The sequence below is a fragment of the Muntiacus reevesi genome, chromosome 7 (assembly GCF_963930625.1).
Source record: "Muntiacus reevesi chromosome 7, mMunRee1.1, whole genome shotgun sequence".
Lineage (NCBI taxonomy): Eukaryota > Metazoa > Chordata > Mammalia > Artiodactyla > Cervidae > Muntiacus > Muntiacus reevesi.
In genome coordinates this window covers 55,999,395-56,017,490 of record NC_089255.1, presented here as the reverse complement: position 1 = coordinate 56,017,490, position 18,096 = coordinate 55,999,395, and the positions used below count along the sequence as shown (strand labels likewise).

At 42.3% G+C, this 18,096-nt stretch overlaps 1 protein-coding gene across 2 annotated transcripts in view; it reads right to left on the bottom strand.

Moving 5' to 3' along the window:
• Window positions 1-18,096, bottom strand: part of MYO5C (myosin VC) — a 114,283-nt gene that overhangs the window by 75,888 nt on the left and 20,299 nt on the right. For both annotated transcript variants that reach the window (XM_065940877.1, XM_065940878.1), the window contains exons 5-9: window positions 16,670-16,826; window positions 13,633-13,776; window positions 12,847-12,928; window positions 11,629-11,736; window positions 779-885 (exon numbers count right to left, since the gene is read on the bottom strand). In XM_065940877.1, coding sequence (XP_065796949.1) covers window positions 779-885; window positions 11,629-11,736; window positions 12,847-12,928; window positions 13,633-13,776; window positions 16,670-16,826 — 598 coding nt within the window. The remainder of the gene's footprint in view (window positions 1-778; window positions 886-11,628; window positions 11,737-12,846; window positions 12,929-13,632; window positions 13,777-16,669; window positions 16,827-18,096) is intronic.

The following is an 18,096-nucleotide window of genomic DNA, read 5'->3' as shown; positions in this document are numbered from 1 at the left end:
TTTTTAAAAAATAATATTTATTTTTATTTTGAGCTGTGCTCGGTCTTTGTTGTTGTGTAGACTTTTCTCTAGCTGTGGTGAGTAGGGGCTGCTCTCTAGTTGCGGTATGCAGGCTTCTCAATGAGGTGGCTTCTCTTGGTGAGGAACGCAGGCTCTAGGTGTGTGGGCTTCAGTAGCTGTGGTCCTCGGCCTCAGCAGTTGTGGTTCCTGGACTCTAGAGCACAGACTCAACAGTTGTGGTCCATGGGCTTAGCTGTTCTGCAGCATGTGGGACCCTCCCTGACCAGGGATCAAACCCATGTCTCCTGCACTGGCAAGCGGATTCTTTACCCCTGAGCCACCAGGGAAACCCCCTATTTTCATTTTTAATGGTTACTGCCAGCTGCCAGAGCCTATAACTTTTACTGTGTCTCCTCCCCTCCATTTTCTCCCCCTGATCAAAAGCTTCATGAAGGCCTTCTGATTTTCTTTTGTTCACTGATGTTTCTCCAGAGCCTACAACAGTGTCTGGCACAGAGCAGGCATTCAATAAAAATTTGTTGAATAAAAGGAAAACACACAAAGGATGTATTTCCCCTTTCTCTGCTGTTGCAAGGGGAAGAAAGCTTTACTCTTTGAAGGTCACCCATGGAAACCCCGATCTTCCCTGTTCCTGTTAAACTGATCCCCTGAGTAGGTCCAGTGTGCCTGGTGCTAAAATGCAAAAGCAGGGTAACCCTGAGAGCTTCTGCTGATGATCCTCCCAACACAGGATGGGGGAAACAAACACATATCTTACGTTGATCACTGATCTCTCGTTGCCCACCGCTGTGATCTGTACATTGCCCAGATGTAGGATGGCTGCCAGGACCTTAAAAACGTCCATCTGAAAATCTTCCTTGAAACCTGAAAACAAAATTTTTCCCAAATTAGGAGTACTCCATTTCTTCTCTTGCATAATCACTAGTAAGACAAGCACCTGAATTCTTTCAGGACCCTCTAATACCATCAGTGCCAAGGGACGGGACAGGGTACAGGGAGTGGACCCCAGGGAGAGTCTGGCTCACTAGTTTGTCTTTCTAGTTTGACGTGTGCAGACACACAATGTTAACTGTTCAACCCACCAGGCTTCCCCTCTGTGGTGGCTGCTAGGAAGTTCAACTCAGAAATTAATATCTGAGCAGCCATTTCATGTTAGGTTCCTGGGAGAATTGGCTCTCGTTCATTCTGTATGCTGTGCTTCCTTTTTTTTTTTTTTAATGTGGACCATTTTTAAAAAGTCTGTATTGAATTTATTATAATATTGCTTCTATTTTATGTTTTGAGTTTTTTTTTTTTTTTTTTTTTTTGGCTGCAAGGTATGTGGGATCTTAGCTCCCAACCAAACTCGCACCTTCTGCTTTGGAAGGTCAACTCTTAACCACTGGACTGCCAGGGAAGTCCCTGCTGTGCTTTTTTTATTGGTATTTTTTTTCTTTTTTGTTTGTAAGTTCCCCAAATACTTTCTACGGTGGGTGCTGGAAGGACTCCATTTGCCCCTCCAGCTCTGCACCCTGCTATCTGCCCCAGGGGGCTGGCCTGTTTGGACCAAGGTGATGGGTTTTCATGCCCTCTGGTTGGGTCTGGCCAATGCCTACTCTGTCAGGAGATCAGAGAATAGGAGGAGAAGATACAGGTACATCTCCCCATCTCTTTCCTTGCAGTTGCCTCAGGCTGGCTGTGCAGGAGGTATCTACTCCAGGTCTGGTGCTGACTTTCCCGAACCCTCCTTTCAGGCTCAAATGACACCCCTGTGCCCAAACAGAAAGAGCTGCTGTTTCCAGGGCCCTACTGCTCCTTGCAGTCCTCTCAGCCCCACACAATTTGCAACTTGTAGTTGCTCCCTTGGTAAATAAACTTTCCTCCTTTTATCTTATTTGAATGTGTCCCATGTTCCCAGCAAGGGACCCTGACCAATATAGGTGGAATATCACTTGTGAATGAAAAGAGTTGCCTGCCAAATCAGCAAACAATGGATGCTGTGGCCATCAAGCTCTCAGCCACTAACACTGCTCCCAGGAGTGCACCCTGAGGGGACTCAGGATGCAGAAAAGCAGAATACTGGTCCTAGGTAGCTAAGGTGCATATCAAAGGAATGATTTCACTGAGCCCAGACTTTTGCATCTTCCCATATATATAATAAAAAAGTGCTAAATTCCTTAATTTGAGATACCTGGTTTTCTTTAACTAACAGTAATATTTTGATGTTCTGACTACCTGGTCTTTGTTGGAAGACTCCTATATATCCTGGGTCCTCCCTTACCTCTTCAGAGCAGTCCCTCAGAGCTGTCTGAGAGGCTGCATCCCGGGCTCAAGCCCTCAGTTTTGTCTACTGAGTAAAACATAATTTTCAGTTTTCAGGTTGTGCATTTTTTTTTCAGCCAACAGGAGACCCTCACTTCCCTCAGCAAAAAAGCAGCAGGCCCTAAATGCCCAGAAAGAGCCATTGTGATCACCGCTGCTTCTGACTTGAAGATACCTGGAATATCTCAATAGCAGCCAGGTCATGTTCCAAAAGAATTTCAAAACCTGGAGAGTCTTCTCTCCTTCAAAGATCACACAAAATCAAAGTCACATATGATTTCATTTGCTATATGACTCAGGGAACTCAAACTGGGGCTCTGTAACAACCTAGAGGTATGGGGAAGGGTGGGAGGTGGGAGGGAGGGGACATATGTACACCTATGGGTGATTCATGTTGATGATGTATGGCAGAAACCAAATCAATATTGTAAAGCCGTTATCCTTCAATTAAAAATAAATAATTTTTTTAAAGTCAGATATGATTTCAAAGCAAAATTACATAGATGCCTCCAGTTCAACCCGAGTCCAGGCAGTTGCAGTCACTCCATTTCAAGCTAACATTTCTATTTGAATGACAGCCAATTCTAAAAGAAATAACCTCCAGGGCATCACCATGATAAATGACAGGTAAGTGACAAGGAAAAGCAACTAAAAATGCAAACTTTGAGAATCTGCTCTGACACTCCCACTCTCTGCATAATCCATGACTAAGCCCAAGCCTTCCAGAACTGACAAGACTGAAATAACAACTCCAAATTAATGACTCAAAGAAAGAACTTAAGACCTCAGTTAAGTAATTCTCTTCAGTGAGATAAAATCCTTGCAAAAGCACTGATGGCTTGAGGTGGGTTTCAACAAGAAACATAGTGGTCAAGTTCCTTGAACCTGAGGTCCAGGAAAGATCTGTTTCCAGAGTTTTCTTTCTGACAGAGATCTTAATGGTCAGGCAAAGATCAAAGGATGAACTAAATGAGAGCAGAAGAACAAAGGAAGTAAGCTCTTGATCAAAATGCACCCCATTCTGCTTCCTCAGGGGGTAACCTGTGGTCTGCTAAGGTCCCTGTGATATTGTTATTTGTATTAAGAAATGTATAAATTGGCCTTCATACAGTTTCTGGCACAGAACTTCTAAAAACCTGGGAACTTCCTAAGAGGTGAGAGAGACTCAGATGTCTTTCGGTAAGGAGGCAATTTTGGAATGCCCCCTGGGTCATGTGTGGATGGGGGCTGGTTGCCAGGAGAAACAATCCTGCGATGAAGAGTGGGAACTTTCAGGTTCACCCCTTAATCTTCGGGGAGCAGAGAGGCACTGCAAGTTGAACTGACTGCCAATAGCCAGTGATTTAATCAGTGTACATGTACTGAAGTCTCCATAAACCCCAAAAGGACAAGGTTTGGAGAGCCCCGGAGTGAACCCATGGGACTGGGGAGAGTGATACTCTCAGCACAGAAGCTTTTGCTCCTTCCCATATACTTGCTCCTATATATCTGTTCCAACGGGCTTTTCTTGAGCTTTATATCCTTTCATGATAAACTGGCGATGTACTAAGTAAAATATGTTTCCCTGAGTTCTGTGAGCTGCTTTAGCAAATTGGTCGAATTCCAGGAGGTGGTTAAGGGAACCTCTGGTTTACAGCCTTTCAGTCGGGAGCACCAGTAACAACCTGGACAGGGGTCTGTCACCTGACATGGGCAGGGGCCGGGGTCCAGTCAGGCGGGACTGAGCCCTTAACCTGTGAGAGCTGATGCTTTCTCCAGGTAGACAATGTCAGCACTGAGCTGAACTCCAGGATACCCAGCTGGTGTCCAGGGAATAGCGTGGGATGGGAGACCCCCGCCCCAGCAACACACTGGAATTGGGTACCAGAACTGTGAGGCTGCCAGGGTTAATTCCATGACAGGCAGCCTGGACCTAAGTTTTAGCTTTCCCCGAAATGGTAAGATTCCCTACCCCCATCAGGTAACCTGAAGCCAGCCAATCAGTATGCGCCCAGTAAGGGACAAAGGGAAAGCTGAAAAGCCCGCGAAAGCCCAGGTTTGAGAAAGCCCGCGAAAGCCCAGGTTTGAAAAAGCTCGCGAAAGTCTGTACCAATAGAATTGCTTTGTAAACATGTAACCAATCCGCTTAAGCCAGCTACTAATTGATTATGCATATCTTATAAATTTGTGTAACAGCTTGGGCTCAGGGCTTTTCTGACCCTGCACCACTGTGATGGCAGAGGCAGAAGGCCCTGGCTCGAGTCAGTAATAAACTTCCCTTTTTTGCGAGTTGCATTGCCTTGGAAGCCTTCTCTCTTCCCGCTCGGGGATTCGGACATCGGGCATAACAGAACCAATTTAGTCCCTCAGAAGCAGAGCCAGATGAGAAAGAGCATGAAACTCTGCATCAGGCACCATCCTGAGTATTTTCCACATGTCACCTCAACTAATCCTTACAACTATATAAAGTACTAGTATTTTTTAGGCTCCAAAATCACTGCAAATGGTAACTGCAGCCATGAAATAAAAGACACTTGCTCCTTGGAAGAAAAGTTATGACCAACCTAGACAGCATATTAAAAAGCAGAGACATTACTTTGCCAACAAAGGTCTATCTAGTCAGAGCCATGGTTTTTCCAGTAGTCATGTATGGATGTGAGAGTTGGATTATAAAGAAAGCTGAGCATTGAAGAATTGATGCTTTTGAACTGTGGTGTTGGAAAAGACTCTTGAGAGTCCCTTGGACTGCAAGGAGATCCAACCAGTCCATCCTAAAGGAAATCGGTCCTGAATATTCATTGGAAGGACTGATTGTTGAAGCTGAAACTCCAATACTTTGGCCACCTGAATTGAAAAATCAACTCATTGGAAAAGACCCTGATGCTGGGAAAGATTGAAGGCAGGAGGAAAAGGGGACGACAGAGGATGAGATGGTTGGATGGCATCACCAGCATGATGGACATGAGTTTGAGTAGGCTCCAGGAGTTGGTGATGGACAGGGAACCCTGGCCTGCTGCAGTTCATGGGGTCACAAAGACTCAGATATGACTGAGTGACTGAACTAAACTGAACTGTTCCCATTTTACAGAGGGGGAAACTAAAGCACAGAAAGCCTAGCGAACTTGCCAAGGTCACAATCACACTGTGTGTGTCATGGCTAAGTAGTTTAGTGCCAGCGACCACTGCAGTGTGTGAAAAGACCCATGGAGTCACAAAGCTGCCCTAGTTCACCCCAGGGTGTCTAAATGTGATGCTTTCCTGACAAACCCACACCAGGCAAAGAAGTGTGAGCAGACTCCAGAGGTCTGTTTACTGGGTGTGCTGTGAAGTGGATCTGGGTACTGAGCTGGATGACCTCACTGCTAATCTTGCCCAAACCGTCTCCAAACCGTCTCCATAACAAATCATGGCAATGGACAAATCAACATCAAGTACTTATTTAGCAATGACATTTTAAGAAAGGTGTCTGCCCAAATGTGTTATAAGCCTATGTACGATTCACATTGGGCAGTCTGCCCATGAGGGAATCAACATCTAAGACAGAAAACACTGAGGCACAAACAAGAGGACACGACCCACGGGATAAGTGATGTACATGAGGCATTCACATTGTTGGAGATGTGCTGTTGGGCAGAACTTTCCTTGGGGATGAAATGTTCTTTATCTGTGCTGAACTACATGGCAGCTATTTGCTACATATGGTTATGAGCACTTGAAACATGCCTAGTGCAACTGAGAAACTGAATTTTAAAAGTTATCTCATTTTAACTAACATAGATAATCATCTGTGGCTAGTGGTTACTGTGTTGGACAAGGAAGGTTCACAGACCATGAAATTTGACACATTAGCATGAGATTATTGGCTGTGGAGGTCACAGGATGATGGCAATCTCAAAGTTACAGTGAGTTCCATATGTGAATCCACTCTACAGCAGAAAACAGGTCTCCAAAGACTGCTCAAACTTCTTTGGTCAGGGCCCCTCAGGAGATGTCCATGTTTTAGATACACTGGGGTTGAAGCTAGGCTCATGACTCCACCCACAAGTCCTTTCACAAATTTCAATAAAAGTCTAAGGAATCCATCAACTATGCTCACTCTATCACCTGGGACAAGGGTCAACCTATGTTTTCTAACTAGGCTTTGCAGGCTGTAGAGTCTGTCACAAGAACTCAATTCTAGCATCATAGCATGAAAACAGCCATAGATCATACTTAAAAGAGTGTCTCTGTGTTCCAATAAAAGTTTATTTACAAAAAAAGGCTGCAATCTGCCAACCTCTGGCCAAAGACTTTTTTTTAGTGATTCATGCATTGAGGTCATGCTTTCATTAAATGCATAACTGATCTCTCACACTGACAGAGCATGCCACAGTTCACAAATCAATTAAGACATTCTCTCTTAATCCCCACAACATCCCTAACAGCAACTGTGGTGGCTACGCTCCAAAGATGACCCCCCACAATGCATCACCCTCCAATTGTTCATACCCTCTGTGGTTCCTTCCCTGAGGGTCATGACTCTGAGCTGATCCTCTGCCTTGCTTTTGATTATAAGCACAGAGCAGTAGTGATGCTGCACTGCTTCTGAGGCTGGTTCATAAAAAGACCCAGAGTCTACCTGAGCCTATTGGAATTGGCTCATGAGAGAAGAGAGCCTCATGTGCAGTCCATGTACCCTGAGGCCAGCATGTGTGAGGAAGGCCACATGGAGAGAGAGAAAGCCTGCCCAGCCCCCAGTAGTTCCAGTCACCCCAGCACATATGACAGAAGTCTTCAGCTGATTGAACCCCTGCCACCACCAGACAAGAGTCCCCACGCGAGAAGTGCCCAGGTGAGCCCAGTCAGCCCAGAGTCACAAGAGACAATGATAAATTATCATATTACTTATTTATATTTTTTACCATTTAAAAGTGTCTAATTCAATGCAGTTAAACTGCATTCACAATATTGTGCAACCATCCATTTCCAGGATTTTTAAAGAAAATCATTCCAAACAGAAATTCTGTAGTCATTATTGAATGATTCCCTATTCCTCCCTCTCCTTAGCTCTTGGTAACCTCTCTTCTATTTTCTGTCTCTATGAATTTGCCTATTATTGGTACCTTATATAAGAGGAATCATACAATATTTATTATTTTGTATCTGGCTTATTGATAAAGTTCTTATTCTTAGAGGACTCATAGCCATCTCCAATGTATGCATGTGGAGAAACATTAAGAACTGTATATTTCTCTATAAAGATTTTCTTTTGTTCAGTTTAAGTGAACTTTGGAAAATAAAATTTTGTAGCCAAAAAAAATCTGACTTTTTAAAGGAGTTTTTTTTTAAAGATTTTTTAAAATGTGGACCATTTTAAAGTCTTTATTGAATTTGTTACAATACTGCTTCTGTTTTATGTTTTATTATTTTGGCCACGAGGCAGGTGGATATCAGCTCCCTGACTAGGGATCGAAATTGCACTCCTTGCATTGGAAGGCTAAGTCTTAAGCACTGGATCGCCAGGGAAGTCCCTGATCTTTTTAAAATGAGAAGTTTTGTTAGAACCATTGACTAGGGTAGAAATTGAATGTTAGTTCATAAATTCCTGATGGAAAGAAGCCCAGAGTTAGACATTTTTTTCTTGTTAAAACTTTTTAATATTAAAAAGTGGCATGAACTTTCTATGTAGAACAAAAAATCTTGGGAAGGCAAAATTGGACAAAATCATTCGAACAAATAATAGTGCTTCAAATGAATCCCATCACCTTGTGATGTTTCTTGTTTTCACATAGTTCATAGATTAGAATGAGAAGTTTCTGCATGATAATTTTTTCTCTTTCAGATATATCATTATTTGCAGATATTCTCATTCAGATTTAATAGGTCTGGGGTGATATCTAGATGTTAGAATTTAAAAGAAAAGTGTCAGGTGACCTGATATTCCAGTATTGAGAGTCACTGGCATAAGTCACTTTCTCAAAGAGAAGCACTCATAGTTAAGATCATTTAAAATAGTGCTGGATTGTTTTCAGTTTTAATGGTTATTTGTTAAGTGGAATTAATTGTTCATTAAAGTTTCATCTTAATGACAATAATCCAGTAATAACCTGAATGTTTGTAATAGAGGAACAGATAAATTATGTCATATGTTATAAAAACAGTCATTTTAAGCTACCAAGATTTGGAGTGCAGCAATAGATAACTGAAATGACTGAGTATTTTCATTGCTGCCCCAGCGTACAGATGGGGAAACTGATGCCCAGAGATAATAACTGACCTGTGCCAGGTGGTGCTAGTGGTAAAGAACCTGCCTGCCGATGTAGGATACACAAGAGACATGGGTTCGATCTCTGGGTGGGGAGGATACCTTGGAGGAGGAAATGGCAACCCACTCCAGTATTCTTGCCTGGAGAATCCCAAGAACAGAAGAGCCTGGAAGTCCACCTACAGTTCATAGGGTCGCAAGAGTCGGACAAGACTGAAGTGACTTAGCACTCATGCACGTATGAGGCCACAGACCTATTCTATGATGCATGGGAAAAAACGTGAGCAAATTCATGACAATAGATATTGCATAGATATTAAGGGCTAAACTGTGAGGTCTAATGGCCAAGCACAAGCCATCAGAGGAGAGGAGGTCACCAGGCTAGTGTGTTTAAATAACAAGACTTGGTGGGAAGTAAGCAGGTACAGATTCTATGGTCGCCCTGCCAGCCATGACCAGTCACTCTCTAAGACAAATCCCAGAAAGGAGTGAAGCAGAACAGCTCTGCCCCTTTCTTCCCAGCCCCCTTCACACAGCACAGCCATCTCCTTTATCAGCCACTGGAGGCAGCGGACTTCTATACTTATTCCCCACAAAATTTGGGGGCTTTGCCTAAAACATCTAGGCCTGGTGTGCAGGGCTGGGGTCATGGTAACACAAGCAAGGTCCCCAGGGCCAGCTCTGCACTTATGCCATCCTGCGAGCAAGCACTCCTTAAACTCTGCGCCCCAGTTGCCTCTTGTCCCATGTTAGTCCTGGCCTTGCTGGCGTGGACATTTGTAAAATGCTCTAATGTATGTGATAAAGTGGAAAATTTGCTGCTGTTACTTCCAATAATTAGGGAGGGCTTCCTGGAGGAGGATGGTTTTGCTCAAAGGATGGTTAGGACTTGGACGACAGGGTATAGTACATAGAGACAGAAAGCAGGCAGGAGCATTTAGCAAATATCTGCTGTGTGCTCAGCCTGGTGCCGCGTACATTTTCCCTACCAGTTGTCATGAGTGTCCTGTGGGTAAGGAATACAGCCATTCTACAGATTAAGAAACTGAGTCTTAGAGAGGGTAACCTCCAGAGTCCTGCCAACTTGGCTTTTAATTCTTGCTTAGTTGATTGCAAAGCCTCTTCTTTTTGCCTGCATCATTTCACTGTGAGGTAACACATTACAGAGGTGGGAAGGAAGGACAGGTCCCCTGGGAGCCCTGCCAGAGCTAGGCTGCCTGTCCCTTCCTCATGCTGCCTCTCAATGGAGCACGTTACACAGAGATTGAAATCACGATTATTATTTTAAGAAAATGTTAATAAGTACCAAAACTGCTTATCACATTATTAAAGTCGCTCAGTCGTGTCCGACTCTTTGTGACCCCACGGACTGTAGCCCACCAGGCTCCTCTGTCCATAGGATTTTCCAGGCAAGAGTACTGGAGTGGGTTGCCATTGCCTTTTCCAAGGGATCTTCCTGACCCAGGGATCGAAGCCAGGTCTCCAGCATTCAGACAGATGCTTTACCTTATGAGCCACCAGGGAAGCCCTGGAAGCCAGGATAACATTATTAGACACAGTCTAAATTGCCCTTCTTAAAGTGGTCACTTAAGAATTTTTTTTTTCCATGTGGACCATTTTATTGAATTTGGGTAAGGACCCAAAGGGTAAGGAGCAAGCCTTTATTGAATTTGTTGCAATATTGCTTCCATTTTATATTTTGTTTTTTTGGCTGTGAGGAAAGTGGGATCTTAATTCCCCAACCAGGGATTGAACCCATATTCTCTGCATTGGCAGGCAAAGTCTTAACCACTGGACCACCAGGGGAATCCTAAAGCAATTTTGAAAAAGCAGAATTGGATGGAAATTGTACTAAGGAAACCATCTTGTGTTCATTCTCAATTATACAACTGTGCTCGTCTTGCCTATTACCCTGATATATTTAACCTCAAGTTCTTTGCTTTTTGCATTCAAATATCATCAACTAAGCCACAACAATGAAAACAGCTAGGGCTAATAAGAGATGAATATTTTCTGTAAGATGTAAAAATGGTCTATAGTCTCACATTGATTAGAAGGTTTCACTGGCAGTGTTGCATGTATGTCGAGACTAACACAAAATGGGAAAGTGAATGACTATTTTTATAAATATCACTTGTCATCTTTTCCAAAATTGAGGTCCATGTGGGAAAGGAAAGGTGGGAAAAAACTGAAGAGTACCTACTTCACCTGGGTCAGCATCTTAGCAATTAAAGATCAGGTTTTCTGTATACAAATGATATGTCTAAAGACCCTGAGTATAAATTCCAGTTCTGCTCTTTACTAGCCACCCAAACCTTGGGTAAATCACTTACTATCTCCATGCCTCAGTTTTCCTATTGTAAATGCAAAAAGAAAAAAAAAAAAAAAAACAAGCATCTACCTCATAAGGTGGTTATAAGGTTTAAATTAATTAATACAGGTAACAAAGTGTTTAGAATAGTGCCTGGTGTATAGTGAACTCCATATAGGTGTCCCTTATTTTACCATGATCATCAGGATACCTGTCAAGGCAGAGTAGGCTCCATATCACACCTCTAAACTGATTCAGACCTCTCCTTTCACCTGTCTTCTTTGTAGTCAGCCTGGAAGTGCTTATGAGCATCCACACGGTTTATGGCTCATGCTTCTCACAGCAAGCCAGTGAGCCTGAGTGCAAAGGAGTTGATTTCTAGATCTGTCAAGGGAAACACACAGTCTAGATCCTTTCCCCTCTAAATATGTTTTTTGATTGACTCATCCTAAAATTGGGCTTCCCTGGTGTCTCAGACAGTAAAAGAATCAACCCGCAAAGCAAGCGACCTGAGTTTGATCCCTGTGTTGGGAAGATCCCCTGGAGAAGGGAATGGCAACCCACTCCAGTTGCCTGGAGAATCCCATGGACAGAGGAGCCTGGTGGGCTACAGTCCATGCGGTTGCAAAGAGTAGGACACGACTGAGCAACTAACACAACAGCAACATCCTAAACTTGGAATTGATTAGATGTTTTCAGAACACATGCATGCTGGGCATCCCCGTGTTCTTAGAGAAGATGGCCATTCCTGGGATAGGATATTTTCACTCACCCAGCAGTGTGAAGGTCTTCTGAGTCTCTATCATGTCGGCTCTGTCATTCACACCCTCAAGGACCGTACTGCCTCCCATTCGCGTATAATTAAATTCTTCTGCACTCCCTGAAATCAAAAGATAGTGATGTTTATGACACAAGAAGGTGAACATACATGTTTATCAGAAGCAAGAAGAGCAGTTCACACTTAATGTGCTGTATTAAGCACTTCAAAATGTTTTTCCACTGACTCCTAAGAATTCTACGTTGCTGACTCAGACATTGAGGCTCAGAAAAGTGAAATGGCCCACTCACAGTCAAATAGTGACTGTGGCAGAGCAAGAAGTAAAATGCAGGCTTGACTCCAGAGCACATGGTTTCTGTTCCACACCTAACAATTTCATATAGCTTTACTGAGGTTCATTGAATGTATGATGAACTGTAGAAAACTTGATGAGTTTTGATATATGTATACTGTTATAAAAACATCACCATGGTCAAGATAATAACCAGATGTGCACCTAAATTTGAATAGTAAGTGACACTTCAGAAAGCCCTTCCATGTTCACTATTTGCATTCTGTTTGGCAGATAAGGCATGGATACTATCATTATATAACATCTGAAGAAACTTAGATCCTACAAGTGCAAGCAAATTCTTCAGGATTAGAGAGTGTGCATTCAACTCAAATACACTAGACAATTCTACCTACCAGCTCAGCCTGGGTGACCAAGACAGTTCAGCTGAGGTACCATAGGAGTTGGGCTGTTTGCACTAAAGGAAAAGTGGCTCATTAATTATGATTACAATTAATAATGATCTTGAATTTTCAAGAACGTTCAAATTATGATATAGACACTCTGTCTCAGGAGAAAGGGAAATATGTCATACCTTAGAAAAATGACCATCCAAGGAAATTCAGATATAATTTGAGACTTAGATCAGTAAGTCCCAGTGGTCAGAAGCCTTCAGGTGATTCTAGCTGGATGATCTCCATTGCTCTGGAGCTTTGAAAAGAACCCTGGGGTTGAAGGGTACCTGATTCCTGGACCAACCTGCCCCTAACTAATCTATCTTCTTAGTTAAATGCATCAATTCCACTCCTGGAACTGAAGGATCTTATGTTTTTGGACAGAATACTTTTTTAAAGTGATGTTATTATAAGAAGAAGAGATTAACCTAGAATTTAAATTCTTACACAAAAAAGAGACTCTTCTACACACCATGCGTTACATACCTAATTTGAGATGTTTAAATTCCGACTGCTGTGCGGATGCACAAAGCTGATAGAAAATGTGGTAATTCCGTTCATTTTCTGACTGTAAAATAAAGAGGAATCCTGAAATCACACCAGACCTTTACAAATGAAAATGTGAGGTTTTACATAAGAGGGTCTTAGATGGCTAATCTGATCTCACGGATACGGACATCTACCTGTGTTTTTGCTGTGACCCAACCTGGTGGTCCAAGATCGCCTTCCAAATAACCACCTCAGAGAAAATGATATTAAATGAAAACATTCTATGAAACAGGAATAATGTAATTTTTACCAGTTGAAATTTTAAAGAAACTCCTTGCAATACAAGGCTTATTCTTTCTCTCCTTCTGCGTCAAAATGAAGATAATTTTCTCCATTTTATGGACAGAAGAATCATTCTCTTAAACCCCACCTCACTAACTCTGATCCGCTTCTCTTCCTAATACAAAAAAAGTAACAACTTGGTCTATTTTGAGTAGTTTTTGTGTTCTAGAAAGACAAATGATCTTTAATGCTAAGAATTTTTAAAGTGCCTAAAATTGAAACTTATAAACTTTTCCCTTGATTGTGAAATTCTGATACTGTACCTATCATCAATTTTCACTTTTAAGAAACAGAAAAAAATAATCCACATTGCAAATGAAAGATAGGGAAATTCTACTTCAAGTCACCAAACAACATAGGTTGTCTAATGAATAAATAAATGTGAGCCATACTATAAATAAGTCAGGAAAAAGAAAATTTAACTAATATTTTTATCCTTACTTGAAAGACAACTCTGGATTTCTCCAGCAGGTAAGTTCTCATGTTCGCTCCTATAATTTGATTTTTCTCATCAAAACTAATTTCCGTGTATTTCCCAAACCGACTGCTGTTGTCATTGCGGGTGGTCTTGGCATTTCCAACAGCCTACAAAACATAGCAACACTAAAAAACTTTTGCATTCACATTCTTGGAGCAGTTATAGTAAAATCCAATCCTGTATGCTAGGGGAAGATCTGATTAGAGAGGGAGGCTGGAAGGCAGGGGCTTGCAGAGAATGAAACATATCCTTCAGTTCAGTTCAGTTCAGTCACTCAGTCATGTCCAACTCTTTGCGACCCCATGAACTGCAGCACTCCAGGCCTCCCAGAGTTTACCCAAATTCATGTCCATCAAGTCGGTGATGCCATCCATCCATCTCATCCTCTGTCGTCCCCTTCTCCTCCTGCCCCCAATCCCTCCCAGCATCAGGGACTTTTCCAATGCTCTTGATGAAAGTGAAAGAGGAGAGTGAAAAAGTTGGCTTAAAGCTCAACATTCAGAAAACTAAGATCATGGCATCTGGTCCCATCACATCATGGGAAATAGATGGGGAAACAGTGGCTGACTTTATTTTTTGAGGCTCCAAAATCACTGCAGATGGTGACTGCAGCCATGAAATTAAAAGACGCTTACTCCTTGGAAGGAAAGTTATGACCAACCTAGACAGCATATTAAAAAGCAGAGACATTAGTTTGCCAACAAAGGTTCGTCTAGTCAAGGCTATGGTTTTTCCAGTAGTCATGTATGGATGTGAGAGTTGGACTGTGAAGAAAGCTGAGCGCCGAAAAATTGATGCTTTTGAACTGTGGTGTTGGAGAGGAGTCTTGAGAGTCCCTTGGATTGCAAGGAGATCCAACCAGTCCATCCTAAAGGAGATCAGTCCTGGGTATTCATTGGAAGGACTGATGTTGAAGCTGAAATTCCAATACTTTGGCCACCTCATGCAAAGAGTTGACTCACTGGACAAGACCCTGATGCTGGGAGGGATTGGGGGCAGAAGGATCTCCTCAATCTTACTTCAAGGCTCTCCTCAATTTTACTGATAGACACTGAGCAGGATCAGGGAAAGCATGGGTTCTGATGTTTCATGGCCCCAGGTTCATTTTTACTATCTGTGAGATGCTAGCAAGCATCTTTCCAAGTCTCAGTTTCTCTATCTGTAATATAAGGATGCATCTTACAGAATTGGGAGGATTAAATGAGATAGTATCAATATAAAGTGCCTCAACTCATCTATGCCTAAACTATTAGAGATGCTTAAAGTCCACTTCCTTCATCCAACCTTTATTTTTGTCCTTATCCCTTATCACTTCCCTACTCAAACTTTTTACCCAACCAAAAAACAGCCCTCTACCATCCCTCCCACATTGAGCATGATTTTTGCTTTTTACTTCTGCTCTTGACTTCTCTCTCTCTTCTTGTCCTCTCCCTTCCTGGGCACCCTCCATACAGAAGTACCTCTCTTATGCACAAATACTGCACTCCTGTCCAGGTCATTATACTTTCAGACAACATATGTTTACTCAACACCTGCCATGGTCCACATGCTTGGTAGGTGAAGATAAACCAAGTAAACATGGTCCTGCCTTCATGGAGCTTATAACTGCAGGTGAGACCAACCCTAAAGAAACAGCCACACAATATTATCCTGTGGGGATTTAACAGCATAGTGTTTCTTGACAACCTTTTTATTGCAATCTTGGGTTGTGATTTATTTATTTAAGTTTAAAATTGGCTATGTTAGAGGAGTCTTAAAACTTGGGGATTGGACCTTAATCTTTTCCTTACTTCCTGTATTATCAGGCATAGTGACTTGAACAAAATAGGTGGTCTGATAAATATTCATTGAGGATTTTGATTCGAGAGCACAGAAAGAAAAGGTCCAAGAATCTAACAGTCTTAACTATCTGCTATGCTTCCAAATAAATCCAAATCGATTCATTTCCCTCTCCCCTGAGCTGTGAGATGCTCTTTCTTCCTTGAGGGCTGTCTCCTTACTCCTTGGTGCCATCATAGGTGGCCTTACCCATATGTTTGCCCAAGCCAGTGGTGTGCTAATGAGTCAGTCTTGGGGAAGGAAGGAGGAAGAGCCTGGATATGTGACATTTACCAATTTGAAAGGTGTAAATATTTCCACCATGACTGATTTCAAGCTACCAAGGCTTTAAAAATAACTTGCAAAAAAATTCCTGAATGTTTAAAAATCAGCTTATGAAAGTTGGTGTTGGTTGGCTAGAGAACACTGCTGGTCTCAGTGTACCAGTTGTGTCTGTGGTTGAGGAAATTTCCCCTGGGATATAAATGTAAACAGGGGACTCCTAAAATCCTGATGGTAGAACTTCTGGCCCAGCAGGTAGAGCAAAGAAGCTTTGGAAGCAGCAATCCGTGCTGTAGTCTCCTACAAATCCCACCGGGGAACAGACTTCCTGGCTCTTTCCTGCCCTTACTTCTTTGGTCTTTAAAGGACCACATACAGGCATACCTTGAAGACACTATGGCTTTGGTTCCAGACCACTGCAATAAAGCAAATGTCACAATAAAAGTCACATGAATTTTCTGGTTTCTCAGTGCAGATAAGTTATGTTTGCACTGTACTATATAGTGTATTAACTGTGAAATAGCACTGTATCTAAAAAATAATGTACACACCTTAAAAATTTTTTTTTGCTAAAAAAAAAAAAATGCTAACCATCATCTGACCCTTCAACAAGCCATAATCTTTTTGCTGGTGGAGGGTTTGAAACACCGTGAGGTTTATCAAAACATGACACAGAGACAAAAAATAAGCAAAGGCTGTTTGAAAAAATAAGCTGATAAGACTTGCTTGACGCAGAGTTGCCATAAATCTTCAGTTAATTTTTTAAAAAAAACAAAAAGAAATACCTGTAAAGCACGCTCAAGCAAAGTGTGATGAAGCAAGGCACACCATGTACACGAACCAGCGCACGTCTCCACATATACGCCTCTGCCCCCACTCCCCATCCCACAGCGCACCCACCTCAGTTATGGGGTTTGATGCTAGGACCTTGTCTTCCACGTGAGCATTACTGCAGGACTTGCTGACGGTGGCAAAGTACCTCATGGCGTAGCGAGCAGACACTGTCTTTCCAGCACCCGACTCCCCACTTACAATTATTGACTGGTTTTTAGTGTTTCTAGGGCAAACAAAAGGACTTTTTAAAAATTCTTTTAAAATGTTCATTTCTTCCCATTAAAAAAGGCAATATATGCGCACTGATAAAAATGCAGTAAGTCAGAAGGGACTTGGTTTTATCATGCTAAAGTAACTTTTTTAACATGCCAGTGAATTTCCTTCTAGTCTTTTTCTCTGTGATCCTGCTGAACGCACAACTTTGCCTCCTGCTGTGTCCCCTGTATTGAGCGTTCCCAAGGCCAATCCCAGACCAGTGATCTACTAGGAGGACTCACAGGTCTCAGCACACATTTGTACTGTGGTTAAGACTTACTACACCAGAAGGAGACAGAGTAAATCAGCGAGGGTAAATCGCGCATGGGCTGAGTCCAGAGGAGGCCAGGTGTGAACTTCCAAGAGTCCTCTCCCAGGGGGGGTCACACAGGATGCATTTATTTCCTCCAGCAGTGAATTATGACAACACATGGGAAACACTGTTTACCCAGGAAGCTCAATAGAGACTCAGTGTCCAGGGTTTTTATTGGGGGTTGGTCACATAGGTATCCTCTCCTATCACATACCAAAATTCCAGATGCCCAGAAGGAAAGCAGATGTTCAGCCTGAACCACCTTGTTCACACAAATAGTTTAGGTATAGTGAGTCACTCATAATTGCTACTCAGCAATTAGGAAATTCTATGAACCCTCCTGAAATCCAAGTTCCCAAAGGCTCACCATGGGCCAAACTTGCATGTAAGTCTCTAAGGACAGCAGTCTCAGGCCTGTGTTACCTCCTTTCGCCTTTCACTTAAATATAAAAGCATTTTTAAGACATTATTTGAGAGCAATTAATTGAGATGTGCCTGGAAACGTGTGCTGCACAAGCCAACATACTCTGTTATATAACATGGAGATCTTAAAAAAAAGCACTAAACTTTTCACGTCATAAGATGATGATGGTAGAACCTTATTACAGTGCCATCCTAGCACTGCTTGTGTGTCAGGTTCTTGGTGAATAATTTACAAGGATTCTCATTTAAACCTCATAAAAATCCTAAACCACATACTGTATATCCATTTTACAGATGACTATAACAGTGACTCGGTGATGCACAGAACACACAGCCTCCCTGGGAACTCTGGAGAGGACATTAGAGAGAGAGTCCCTAGTTCCACAGAGGATGTTAAGATGCTAAGGACATGAATGACACTCTGGGGTTACTGAAGCCAGCTCTCCTGATTCCCAGTGTAGTATCAACAAGTCTAACAAGAACCTGCTTTACGTTCAGTTAT